Source organism: Oryzias latipes, chromosome 11 (assembly GCF_053564925.1).
Source record: "Oryzias latipes strain Hd-rR chromosome 11, Olatipes_Hd-rR_3.1".
NCBI classification, from domain to species: domain Eukaryota; kingdom Metazoa; phylum Chordata; class Actinopteri; order Beloniformes; family Adrianichthyidae; genus Oryzias; species Oryzias latipes.
This window is the reverse complement of record NC_136247.1, coordinates 332,934-345,789: the sequence shown is the minus strand read 5'-3', so window position 1 is coordinate 345,789 and position 12,856 is coordinate 332,934. Positions and strand designations below refer to the sequence as shown.

Here is a 12,856-nt window from a genome sequence, read left to right as displayed (position 1 = left end):
ACCATTTTATCAGCGTAAAAAAAAAAATGTCGTGTTTTTTATCTTTGAAGCCAAACCATTAAAACTTTTCATTTTATATTTTAAACCCAAAGCTAAGTCAGGGAGCCAAACATGGAGCGACGGTGAGTAAACAGAGACCTCAGTCTTTTCACACCAGCCTGGAAGTAACACATTTAAAGACACCATAGAGAAAGTGAAACATCATTAATGAACATACATGTATCTTTAGGGCGATAGTATTTTTCTCATTTTACAGGATAAGGAATGAATTTAAAAAGACAAATAATTGGTGGGCATCAAGAGGTACATCACACATTTTGGAAATGTTTCCGATAGCAGGGTTTTTGTGTAGAAACTGTTCATTTTCCTCCAAAAGTCAAAATTTTCTACACAGGGATTTCCCAACCCCCTAAATTTTGAGTTTCTGCTGTTTGATTTTTTCCTCATAACAACAAAAAACTTGTGTGTGATTGGTCAAACTCTAAAAGGAGGTGTGGTTAAAGATGAAAGCAGCATGGAGGCCACAGACATACACTTTATTACCAAAAGTATTCGCTATCCCACCCAAATGATCAGAATCAGGCTGGTTGGCCCTGTCATGGTGGGGGGGGGGCTATCTGAGGGAGTTGGTGGGTCCACTATCGGTAACGGACCTCGGAGGTTTGGGGTCTAGTGTGGGAATGACTGGGCACTGTTCCAACAGTGAAATATGTCCAACACAAGAGGCCTTCAGCTCTCATCTGTTTGCTTAGCTGTTGGACAGGACAATTTAGAAAAAAAGAATGGGCCGCTCTCGGTAGCTACGTGAGTTCCAGCGTGGAACTGTCATAGGACGCCACCTGTGCAACAAATCCATTGGTGAGATTTCCTCGCTCTTAAATATTCCACAGCCAAAAAAATGGTACAGTTTGGGAACAACATCAACTCAGCCACCAAGTGGTAGACCACATAAACTGACGGCTGAGGCACATACCGTATTTTCATGACCATAGGGTGCACCGGGGTATAGAATGCGGTCTCAGTTACAGGGGATTTTTCAGTTTTTGACACATAGAAAGGCGCACAGGGTGTTAAGGCGCGGGCACGTTGACGCCCTGTCCGGACCCTCAGAGCCTCCAAGGTGGGTTAGTAAAAGAACCACTCTCTGTTTTTTACTGTTCTCCCTAACTGGGTAGCACAAACTGAATGCTCGCTCACAGACTCACTTGCGCTCAGCGCCTGACCCCCCACCTTGTTCTTCTCGTGGGTGCGCCGGACGCCGGAGCTCTGCTTTCCTCCTTCCTACACATTCGCTAGCAAAGAGACAGCTTAAGCACACACACAAACACTCAGTGTGGGTTTAAAAAAATCCAGCAGGAGCAAATCTGAGTTAGTTTTGATTTATTTTTTATTTTTTCAGTCATAAAACAGCATCTAAAAATCCATCAATCCACGTAGCTGATAGCTGCAGTTTAAACAGGGCTTCAGCCTTTTTGTAAACAATGTTGTGGGGCCCTGAGACTATGGCCACTAAGACTCATGGGAAGTGTTGATTCCCCCACCATGAGTTTAGAGAGCTGTGTAGAGAAGTCACTCTCATGTTGTAACGGTGTTTGAATGTATTCAAAAGAAATAGGCTGTACTTTTGTAAACAAGTTTGAGTAAATTATTTTTCTGATCATCCACTCTTACTGAACCTCCAAGGGGTTGTGGCATAAGCAGAATGCAGTTAGCTTACTTTTACCGTCAGGTAATGGGCAACTTCACTTTCAATACCGGCCCCAGCTGGCCCATATTTCTCTCCCCCTTTCTCATGCTGCCTTCTTCCACGCGCCACAACTACACATTAGACGCACTGCCTCATAGGGCGCCCCCTGCAGTTTGGAGAAAGTTTTACTTTCAAGTGCACCTTCTGGTCGTGAAATATGGTAGTTTAAAGAAGTTGCCGACTTTCTGCAAAGTCAGTTGCTACAGAGCTCCAAATGTCATGTGACCTTTAGATTAGCCCAAGTACAGTACAGTATGCAGACAGCTACATGGAATGGGTCTACATGCAGCTGGATGCAGCTACAAGCAGCTGCATCCAAGCCACACATCACCAAGTGCAATGTAAAGCGTCGGATGCAGTGGTGTAAAGCACACTGCCACTGCACTCTAGAGCAGTGGAGAAGCCTTCTCTGGAGTGATGAATCACGCATTTCCATTTGAAAATCTGATGGCAAGATAGATGGATGAAATTTGAGATTCCAGATTCCTCCCTCCACCCACCCAGTTCTCCCAATATAAACCTTACATCAAAACTGAACGAAAACGCAGCTTAAAGTAACAGTCTGGCTCAGTGCTGCTGTGAGGAAACGGTATAATGGGGGTCCATTTATTCCAAGGCCCACGGGGGTCATTGCCAAAGGGCCCGCCCAACACAGCAGGTCAGGGCTGGCTTTATGGCAACTAGACCACAGAGCGGGATCTCAGCCGGCCTGATGAGAACGAGCACCGCAGTAACAGCACCCCGTACAGGCGAAGCCTGAGTGCCCCTGATTATGGATCCACAAGAGGACACTGGAGTAAGAAAAAACATCAGAATATAAATAATAATAAAATGATAATAAATAAATATGGAACAAATAAAAAGTAAATAAATGAAATGATTAAAACATAATCTTAAATATCATGAATGTACTCAAAATAAAAAGGGCAGTATATTAAAAACACAAGAATGTAATAGTCCTTATACAAGTAAATAATGTATTGAGTAGAGAAAAGTGATCAATTAATAATTAGATAAAGAATAAAAGAATAAGGCAATTACAAAAGTCATGTAAAAGCCAGATTAAAAAGGTGGGTCATGAGCCTCTTCTTAAAAACTTCTACAGCACCCTGAGCCTCTCCGGCAGGCTTTTCCACAGGTGAGGACCGTAATGGTCGAACGAGGTCTCACCGTGTGTCTTGGTCCTCACCTTAGGAACAACTAAGAGGCCTGTGCCAAAGAACCGCAGGGTCTGCGAGGGTTCATGTCTTAAAAGCAGATTGGTTAAATAAGAAGGCCCAAGACCATTTAAACATGTATAAACCGTTTAAAATCAATAAAGACATGGATGACAGAGTCTGGTGTGGAAAAACTTGATGTCCTGACCTTGGAATTAGAGCGGAGACTGAGAGCCAGGCCTTCTCCACCAACATCAGTGTGCGAAGAATGGTCCAACATTCCTAGAAACAGTCCTCAACCTTGTGGACAGCCTTCCCAGAAGACTTGAAGCTGTTCTCGCTGCAAAATGTGGACCCACATAATATTGAACTGTGTGGTTTAGGAATGGGACGGCATTTCAGTTCACATGTGAGTTAAGGCAGGTGAATGAATACTTTTGGTAATGTACACAGGACAATTTTTGTTGTCCCCCAGAGGATTCTGAGCCTGAAGCAAAGAGCATGCACATTGACCACCTTAACAAGGGCCCAGAATTATGGAGTTAATTCAGTCTCAATAATCAGAAATGCACACAACCTGTTTTACAAATACACACGCTCCAATTCACAAATGTCATTTTATGCAAACGTGAAAAATAAATTCGGAAATACACACCCTGTGTTTCACAAACACACAGATTGTGTTTCACACATGCACACTAAATGTTTTACAAATGCACAATAAGTGTTTCTCACAAATGGACAGAAAACATGGACAGATTAAAACATCAAAATTTAAGCAAATGTGGGATCTCTACTGATTTGAATTTTATTTAAACTGGAACAAATTTTCATAACATCCTTACATGCAATGAAGTCCCTTGAACAATACAGCAGTATTGATTTGAACTCTGTCGTGCTCCCCTCAGTCTCTCTTCTTCTGTATGTAATTATGTCGCCTAAATTAAGTTCTAAACAAACGGGACAGTAAAGATATAGGTCCACTCCCAAACGGTCTGAATTCCACAATGGATTGATGTCGTCTTGCACTTCCAACATTTGTGGACCCAAAAGAGGACTGTCCAATACCGGGACATTGATCCCAGGATGAGGTTCAGCCATGGATCCACTCTCCTCCCATTCAATCTCTGGAACCAGCATACCCTGACAAAAAAAAAAAAACTGTTTATGAACAGCGCTGTTTTTTTATGTTTTAGATTATGTAGGAACAGTGACCGACTAATAATAACTTATATTGTTGCTGGCAGGCAGACCTCATGTCTCCATAACTGTTTATAATTTGCAAATAAGTGAACCTTAACAAAGTAGTGACATTAGTACATCTGATGGCTCATAATGCCATGCATTGTGATGCATTTTGAACTTGCAGATGTGCTATTCTTCCTACAAAAACAATTTAGGGAAATTGTTTGCACCACACAACAATAATACCTTTCATTCATTTTCGATGAAAATTCACTGTAGTCATTGTGATTTCATGATACTCTTCTTGATACTTTCCACTTTAGTCAAACTGCACACAAATCAGTTGTCCAGTACAGTGAGATTAAATAAAGCATTTACCCGGGGATCAGAAACAGGGTTCTGGGTCAAGCCCAACTGCCACGGCTGATTTGGTGTCATGCTTTGCTCCGTCCTGATTGGATGGCTGTCCCACGCGTCACTAAAGACATCCAAACTGGCCTGAATGCATGGTAGGAAAATGTAATGGCAGCAGAATACGTGATGTTACTGATATTGAGCAAGTCTTGGTCCTCAGGAGAGTGCAGGATGTTGTAATATAAACCAGTAACACTCATGAAGACATCACACCAGAGGGGCTCAATCCTGTATTTGGAAAAAAGCAAAAAGAAATATTATATTGTCAGATTTATTTTTAATACATCATTCACTTTTATGTATCAGGGCTCCAGACTAACTTTTTTCACTAGGAGCACTGTGGCCCCTAACTGAAAATTTTAGGGGCACAACCAGCAAATTTAGGGGCGCATACCGTAAATCAACATGCCAACCAAATTACTAATTTCCACTGTATTACTAATAAATACTTTAATAAAAGATGCAGAAATTACAATGTGCTGTTTCTAATTCAGTGTCACATTTTATTCTGCACTTTTGAAGATGCAACAACGAGGTAAACTGACATCACAATCGCTGTCATAACAGTACAAATAGTAAACAAAATACCATACATTTAGAATAAAAAAAAAGTTTTTAGTAACAAGTGATTACCGTAGTAACCTTTCGTCATTTCACAGTTTCAAACAATACTTAAATGTATGTAAATATTAGAGGATGGAATTTCATCTTGGTGACACCAAATAGGTTCAGCCAAGATGCACAATAAGCGTGTTTGAGATCACCCAGATGGACGCAACACTGCACAGATCACCTGGTGTGAGAGGTATATTTTTGTTTTTGCTCTAACATCACCTGTCAATCAAAACAAAAATATCACGAGAAAGGGGTGGGAGCAAGACCCCAATCAGAGCGAACGCAGCTGGAAATTTAGTACTGAACTGACTAAAAGCTGCCCTACAGACTACAAACAATGCATTATGGGACATGCGTCCTGATGGGTTTTTTGTACTTCACTGATCAATTAAAATAATTTTAAATACCAACTGATTAAAAAAAGGCTACATCCATTACAAAACATTAAAATAATTATAAAAGATGTAATATCACAGATCATACTTAGGGGGAGAGGCATATTAAAACTAAATTGAATGTTGTGGACAACTCCTAATTCCTGTTCTCCTTCAGTCTCGCTGCAGGTTCGACTTCATGCGCCCCCCCCCGCAGGGCGCTGGTTCATCTTAAACACGTCTATCGTTGCATTTCCCCCGCCTGTTTTAAATCGTGTTGTCGCTCACACGTGTTTAATGTTAGAGCCCCGTTAGCTGTCACGCATGAACGTGTGGGACATTTACGCTCCTCAGCTGACCATCTCCCACGGGAACGGTGTGCTGCCGTAACAGCTGTGCATGATAACCGTGGTTTGGTTCACGAGTTTGAGACCCCTGCTGTACACTCTGGCACTGGTACACTAGCTGCAGGTCGGAATAACGAATCAATAGTTCGCCTGCTCATAGCTCAGACGTACATTTCAGGTTGTGATGATATTTGTCTCTGTTTCCTTCCCACAGATGTTTTCGCGCACTCGATTATCTCTAGGCCCCTCCCCCTCCACATATTTTAGCCACTTACAGTGACTTTCCCTATTCTTCTCACACGCATTGGCCGCATCAGGCATCACTCAATGAAACGCGAGTGTGTGCTCGCGTGTGCTCCAGTCTCATGAGTATTCGCGCGAGTGTGTGTGTGTCTGCCTGCGTGCGTGTGCGCTCGCGTCTCATTGATGATTTCATCTCTCATTTCATCGATCATTGACGTGCCCCTTCCACGTTTAATGTATAAAAAATACGGAGGGTGGGTCAGGCAAATTTACTGGTAGCACATGTGCGACTGGATGTAAAATTCAGTCGCACACTCTCAAATTTTGGTCGCAAAATGCGACCAAATGGTCGCAGTCTGGAGCCCTGTGTATATATTAAAGCTTCTAAAACTAGGTTCAACTCACCGTTGATTGTGTGTACACTATTCCTGTAATGAAGCTGTTTGTGTCAGTTCTACGTACTGTGATTATTAACTCGGCTATGCCCGCATGTTCTCCTCCATGATCTCCTCTCACCCTGACAATAACATGAAAATCATGTCTCAAACACATAATTACAAATGCATCGCCAATACGGTAGACATCAATTTAAAATGTAGTGTTCTTATGTACGTTGACAATAAGTAGAATTTCTAGGTTTAAAAATTGCAGGAGTGGGTTACATGTATCACTGGGGGAAAAATTGAGGCGAGAGAGACTGTTAAGGGTGGGTAAAATGTTATTCATGAGGGGAAAGAGTTTTAGAGTTGCCTTTGTTTTCAGAGAGGAGTCTAAAAAAAGTTATTTTATTTTTGTACAAATAACCAAGTACTTATACTGCCTGATATGTGAATAAAATATTTCTTTATGAATAACATGAATACCTCAGAGGTAAGCCATACACGTTCACAGCGTCACTGAAGAAGGCCAAGTCTGCACAGTTGTTGTCTGCCATGTTCAGGTACAAGATCTATGGAATACAAGTACAAATAATTTCAACTGACAGATATCTACAGGGGCAAAAATGCTAAATTCCCAATTGACAGGTAAAACTGTAATACAATAGGATGATAAAATATGAAATAGAATAGAATAGAAGGGTATTTAATAATCCCTGAGGAAAATTTTTTAAAATGGCCATTTTAAAAAAACACATAAACACACATGCATTACATATAGAAATATCACAAAATAAAAAGATTGATAAAAAAAAGGTAAATAATTGGAAAATCAGTGGGTAAAATTAAAAGAAATTACTTGTAAGATGCCCTGCCAGAGAGTTGTATTGCCTGATGGCACGAGGAACAAAAGATTGTCACGCTGTCACGCTTCAGTAATTCCTAGAGAATAAATAAAAACAGGACAAACATGGATTAGATAATTTAGCTGTCTGAGATTAAATTACATAATTTTCAAATATTTATTTATTTTTTATTTTTATTTATTTTTTATTTTTTTTTAACTTGTCCTGTCCAACAGCTGGGCAGACAGACGAGAGCTGAGGGCCTCTTGTGTTGGACATATTTTGCTTTAACAAGAGGGGTTATTAATCTTCTGACAAACCAAAGGTATGTCTGAATAAACCCCTTTTGTAATTGAGGCCAAACTTTATTAATTTCAATCATGTCTGAAAATCTTTGGTGTTGGACCGGACGGAAAAGGAAAGAGGGGAAGAAGAGAGAGGGAAGCTAGAGAGAGGGGGGGGTAGGGGGTGATAATAGGAGGGGAAGGGGGATAAGACCATGAAGCAGCATACAGCAACAAGTTTACTGGTTGTTAATCATTATGGTAAGGTTCAAATGCAGTACAAAAAGGGCGGGGCCTGTCCACACACACACTCAAATGTTATAAACACACCTGCTAGCTGCAAAAATGTCCACCTGTCGACATGTACACAAAACAGATAGTGTTCACACGCATACTTATGCCTGATAACCAACTAGTGTGAAATATTTCAGTCATTCAGTCATGCAAGCTATTAGTGCAAAGGTGAGCTAACACCAGTGCTCAGGTGAGGTTTTATGTTCTTCTAAAATGGATGGTGGAACGTGAAAAGAAGGAGGGAGAGTGCCCAGTCATCCCCACCCCAAGACCCCCACCGCAGCAGCAGCGGCAGCCGGAATCCCCCCAACGCCACACGGGAACCGGCAGGGAACAACCGCCGCCCGGGCGACCAAGCCCGCCACCCAGGCCAGGGCCAGCAGGGCCGCCGCAAGGCCCCCAGAGCCAGAGGCCAGGGAAGCACGGAGGGAAAGAGAGCGCCGCCCCAGCCCAACCAGGAGAGCAGCCCCCCCGCCGCGCCGGGAGAACCCAACGCAGAGCCCCACCGGAGAAGGACGCCCACAGCCCCAAACGAGCACCCCACCACCACCCAGGAGTTCCGGGCATCCCCCCGCCCCAACCCCAGGTACGAGCCAGGACCCCCCAAGGGAGACCCGCTCCGCACTCCAGGCAACCATCCGCCCGGCCCACGGTTGGTCCAGGGAGGAGCGAGGCAGGGGGCCCGCCGCCCCCGCCCAGGAGGGGGGAACCCCGGGGAAAAAAAGAGGGCCCACAAGGGGTGTTATAAATATGGCCCGACCAGGCTCGGCCACAGTTGGAAATTTGGCGGGGCCCAGCACTCAGGAGCAAGGACCAGAACCCACCCCCCAGGAACCAGACACCCCCGGCTCAGATGTAATGTGAACTCCCCCACCGCGCGGAGAGAGCACCGCCGGGCCCAGGAAGCCGGCACCCCGGGGACACGGCCGCCGTTGCAAAGGGGGGCCCGCACCCCCCACCAGGGAAGAGGCAGGGGACAGATGGACCCAGGTCCCACCTTCCTTGCAAATTGACAGCTGATTTCTCCCATCCACCCTTTCTGTGACTACTTATCGACTACAAAACAGCCTAAAAACATAATGTTTGGGATTCTTGTCATTACGTCATTGGAAGTAAAGATACGGGGATTTTTCTGGCTGTCACTCTGACACAATCTCACAGGGCTGGTCAGCACAATACGGGTTCTAACGTTAGAAACTTAATGAGGCTTCTTTCATTCAACAGTGCATTCACGTCTTTTATATTTAAAAAATGCCGTTTTCATGAATGTCATATGAATTAACTTTGTTGCACAATCCACCCCGTCTTAAAGTCTGGGTTGTGAAAAGACTGTGTCTAACTTTAACCCGGATCGCGTTTACATAAAGGCAGCACACGGGACAGCTAACTAGCTAGTTAGCATAGCATCAGTGTTTAAACAAATCCCCGTCTCCAAATCAATACTTTTTATTAAACTTTCTTTGCTGCTGTAAATCCGGCATGCTTTTCCCCTTAGTTCTATCTGAATCATGTTAAGAACCTACAGATCATTGGCTACAGACGCTAGCTTGAACCGACACCGGCTTGAACTTCACTCACACAGGCAGACACAACTTGAGTCAAAAGCCGGCTAGTTTCAAGGCCCCTGGTTGGTTGTAGTTACTCATGTTGTGTGAAGAACTGGTTTGCCAAGTATAAAACTTGACAAAACCATCATAAGTCCTCCCCCGCTTTAAAACCATTAAAAAAAATTTGACCGCACAGGCTAAGCAAAGCAAAGCTAAGCTCATTTGCGGTGGGGGTACTCTGCAAACGACTCGGCTGAAGTGTTCATAAAGCATTCACACATGCCACTTGGCTAAGGAGATTGCTTCAACTTAGTATTCAATAACATTACAGGACGTACAACGAGGGGAATGATCAAATAAATGCATTACTTACGGGATGAGACCGATCCCGTTCGGAAGAACTCTCCGCCATGTTTGCCGCCCGCGTCCTTTCAACTGCTGTGCTGAACAGCTCCCTCCCTCGTCAGTTTGAAAGTAAGGAGTGTAAGGGGCCATTCGATTGGCTAAGAGCGAACCCGCCTGCTTTGCCGATGGGTTTGATTGACAGATTCACTAGCCAATGGTGACATTAGTTGACCTGCTCCGTCAGATGAGTCTCAATATTCACCATAGAAAAATCTCTCACACACACGGGGAGATTCACAAATGAGAACGGGGTTTTGAATGCACATTCTGCAGTTCGAATGATCTGTGAGTTCACATCACATGTGTACCTAAAAATCATGTTTGTGAAGCACCTACTGTGTATTTCTGATACATTTATTGTGAATTTCTAAAATGTTTTTTGTGAAACACAGTGTGCACATTTGTGAGAAACACTTATTGTGCATTTGTAAAACATTTAGTGTGCATGTGTGAAACACAATCTGTGTGTTTGTGAAACACAGGGTGTGTATTTCCGAATTTATTTTTCACGTTTGCATAAAATGACATTTGTGAATCGGAGCGTGTGTATTTGTGAAATAGGTTGTGTGCATTTCTGATTATTGAGACTGAATTAACTCCATACAGAATTGACTAACTGGTACCAGTAAAGCAAGGGGCTTTTTGGGTCCATATACCTCCAGTTAAAAGAGCACACCCTTAAAAGCTCTAAATCATCCCCACACACATAGTTGTTAGCTAGGTCATCAGGTCATTTGTTAGTAAAAACTTAAAACATTTTTACCTGGATGAGTAAAAGAACACACACAGTTGTCGTATCAGTTTAGGGAACCTTGTCATGTTGGATGGACATCCAGAAACACATGTTTTTATTCCGTCTCATATATCCTTCTGTATGAAAGTAGCAGTGTAAAAAATAGATTTTAAACATTATTTTCCAGCATGAGTAGTAAATCAATTTAATTGTAATCTCCTTTGAACTGGAAAATCTTCAGCTAAAGAATCAGAGAGAAAATACAGCAGGACTGTGAATGTCAGACGTTCCTATTTGTCTTCAGATGCTAAACAGCTGTTTGCCCTTCATCTAGAGTTATTCTTCCTGCATGAATCACTTAAAGTTCAATTTCATTGTTTGATATTTGATCAGGTTATTCAAATTAAGCTACAGGGCAAAGGTCATATGAATGAATGAAAGTTCATTTGTTAGCTTTATGTTTTTCTCTCTTGACGTTTTTAATCTTTTTTGTCCTAATTTTAGGCTTCTAATATTGAGAACAAGCAGGACTGGATTAAGCACATCAGGGAAGTGATCCAGGAGCGTACCATTCACCTGAGAGGAGCTCTCAAGGAGCCTATACACATTCCCAAAACAACTACATCCAAGCACCACAAGGGGCGGAGGTAGATGGCACATTGTGGGTGGATTTGGATTTGATTTGATGATGTCGGCTCTCTTTCCTGATCCTTTTTTTCTCCATCCTTAGGGATAGAGAGGACTTGGACAGTCAGGGGGAAAGCAGCAGCCAACCAGACACCATCTCACTGGCATCTCGGACCTCTCAGAACACATTAGACAGTGATAAGGTAAACTCATACCTGTCAGAAACGGAGATCAGGGCTGTCACGTGAAACCAGGTTTTGGTAAGCATTCTGTCCCCCCTTCAACCCCACTCAGCTCTCTGGGGGGTGTGAGCTGATTGTGGTGATCCACGATTTTGTGGCAAGCAACAACAATGAGCTGACAGTCCGGTGTGGTCAGACGGTAGAGGTTCTGGAGCGGTGCCATGACAAGCCTGACTGGTGCCTGGTCCAGACCATAGACCGCTCCCCACCCCAGGAAGGCCTGGTTCCCTGCTCCATGCTCTGCATCGCCCACTCCCGGTCCTCTTTGGAAATGGAGGGGATCTTTAACCACAAAGGTAAATGCTGTGAAAGCAGTTACCTGTGCTGCTGAGCTATTTTTTGTAAAAAAAACAAAAAACAAACAATGTTTGTTTTTCCCCAGACACTCTGTCTGTGTACAGCAGTGACTCCATCATGGCAGGTTCTTCTGCCACTTTCCAGCAGGGTCATGGCATCAGCTCTCATGCCTCTCCAGGGCCTAAACGTCCAGGTCTGTTACTGTGTTCATTTAACAACTTTAAAATTCTCTAACCATGACGTAGTGAGTAAATTACAAGATTTATGTCCAGGTAATACCCTTCGAAAGTGGCTCACCAGCCCAGTGCGCCGGCTGAGCAGCAGCAAAGCAGATGGCCATGTGAAGAAACTTGCTAATAAGCACAAGAAAGGCCAGGATGTGAGGAAGAGCAGGGAAATAACCGCAGGCTTCCAGAGAGACTCGGATGACTGCGCTGCCACTCCTCAAGATGAAAGCCTGGAGGAGGTAAGAGATGAAGACAAACCAACTCTTTGAGTTCTGAAGCCAATGACCTCTTTTGTTGTCATGTAGAGAGTTCGTAATGAGGGCCTGTCAAGTGGAACACTGTCCAAGTCCAGTTCATCAGGCATGCAGAGCTGTGGGGAAGAGGAGAGCGAGGAGGGCACGGATTCTGTTCCTCTACCGCCCCCAATGGCCATCCAGCAACACTGCCTACTGCAACCAGAGTCACAGGAGGACAAGGTGAGGGGTCTGAGCATCAGGAAATATCAGAAAACATTCAAGAGCTTCAGGAAGCATCAAACAAGGTTAAGGAGCATCAGGCAATGTCAGAAAGCATCGGAAAGCATTTGGGGGGGTCAAGAAATGTCAGGAAACATCAGAAAGGATTAGGGGAACATCACAAAATGTCAGGAAGGATTAGAGAAGTTTAGGGAGTGTCAGGAAATGTCAGAGAGCTTTAGAAAACGTTAGAAAGCATCAAGAAATGTCAGGAAACATCAGAGAATGTAAGAAAACTTCAGGAAATGTCAGGAAGCCTCAGAAAATGGTGTGAATCATCGGGAATTTAAGGAAGTATCAGAAAAGACAACTTCAGGAAATGTCAGGCTGATGACACCTCTAATAACATGCTCTCTTCAACGCACCAGCATTAAGTGTTGC

General features: G+C 43.5%; 1 protein-coding gene across 6 annotated transcripts in view; it reads left to right on the top strand.

Moving 5' to 3' along the window:
• Positions 1-12,856, top strand: part of LOC101159451 (triple functional domain protein) — a 127,871-nt gene that overhangs the window by 93,086 nt on the left and 21,929 nt on the right. For 3 of the 6 annotated variants that reach the window (XM_023960294.2, XM_023960293.2, XM_023960295.2), the window contains exons 34-40: positions 93-122; positions 11,072-11,214; positions 11,298-11,397; positions 11,489-11,732; positions 11,819-11,926; positions 12,006-12,199; positions 12,266-12,436. In XM_023960294.2, the coding sequence (XP_023816062.1) occupies positions 93-122; positions 11,072-11,214; positions 11,298-11,397; positions 11,489-11,732; positions 11,819-11,926; positions 12,006-12,199; positions 12,266-12,436 (990 nt within the window). The remainder of the gene's footprint in view (positions 1-92; positions 123-11,071; positions 11,215-11,297; positions 11,398-11,488; positions 11,733-11,818; positions 11,927-12,005; positions 12,200-12,265; positions 12,437-12,856) is intronic. The other 3 variants (XR_013658722.1, XM_023960296.2, XM_023960297.2) reach the window with 1 other exon arrangement.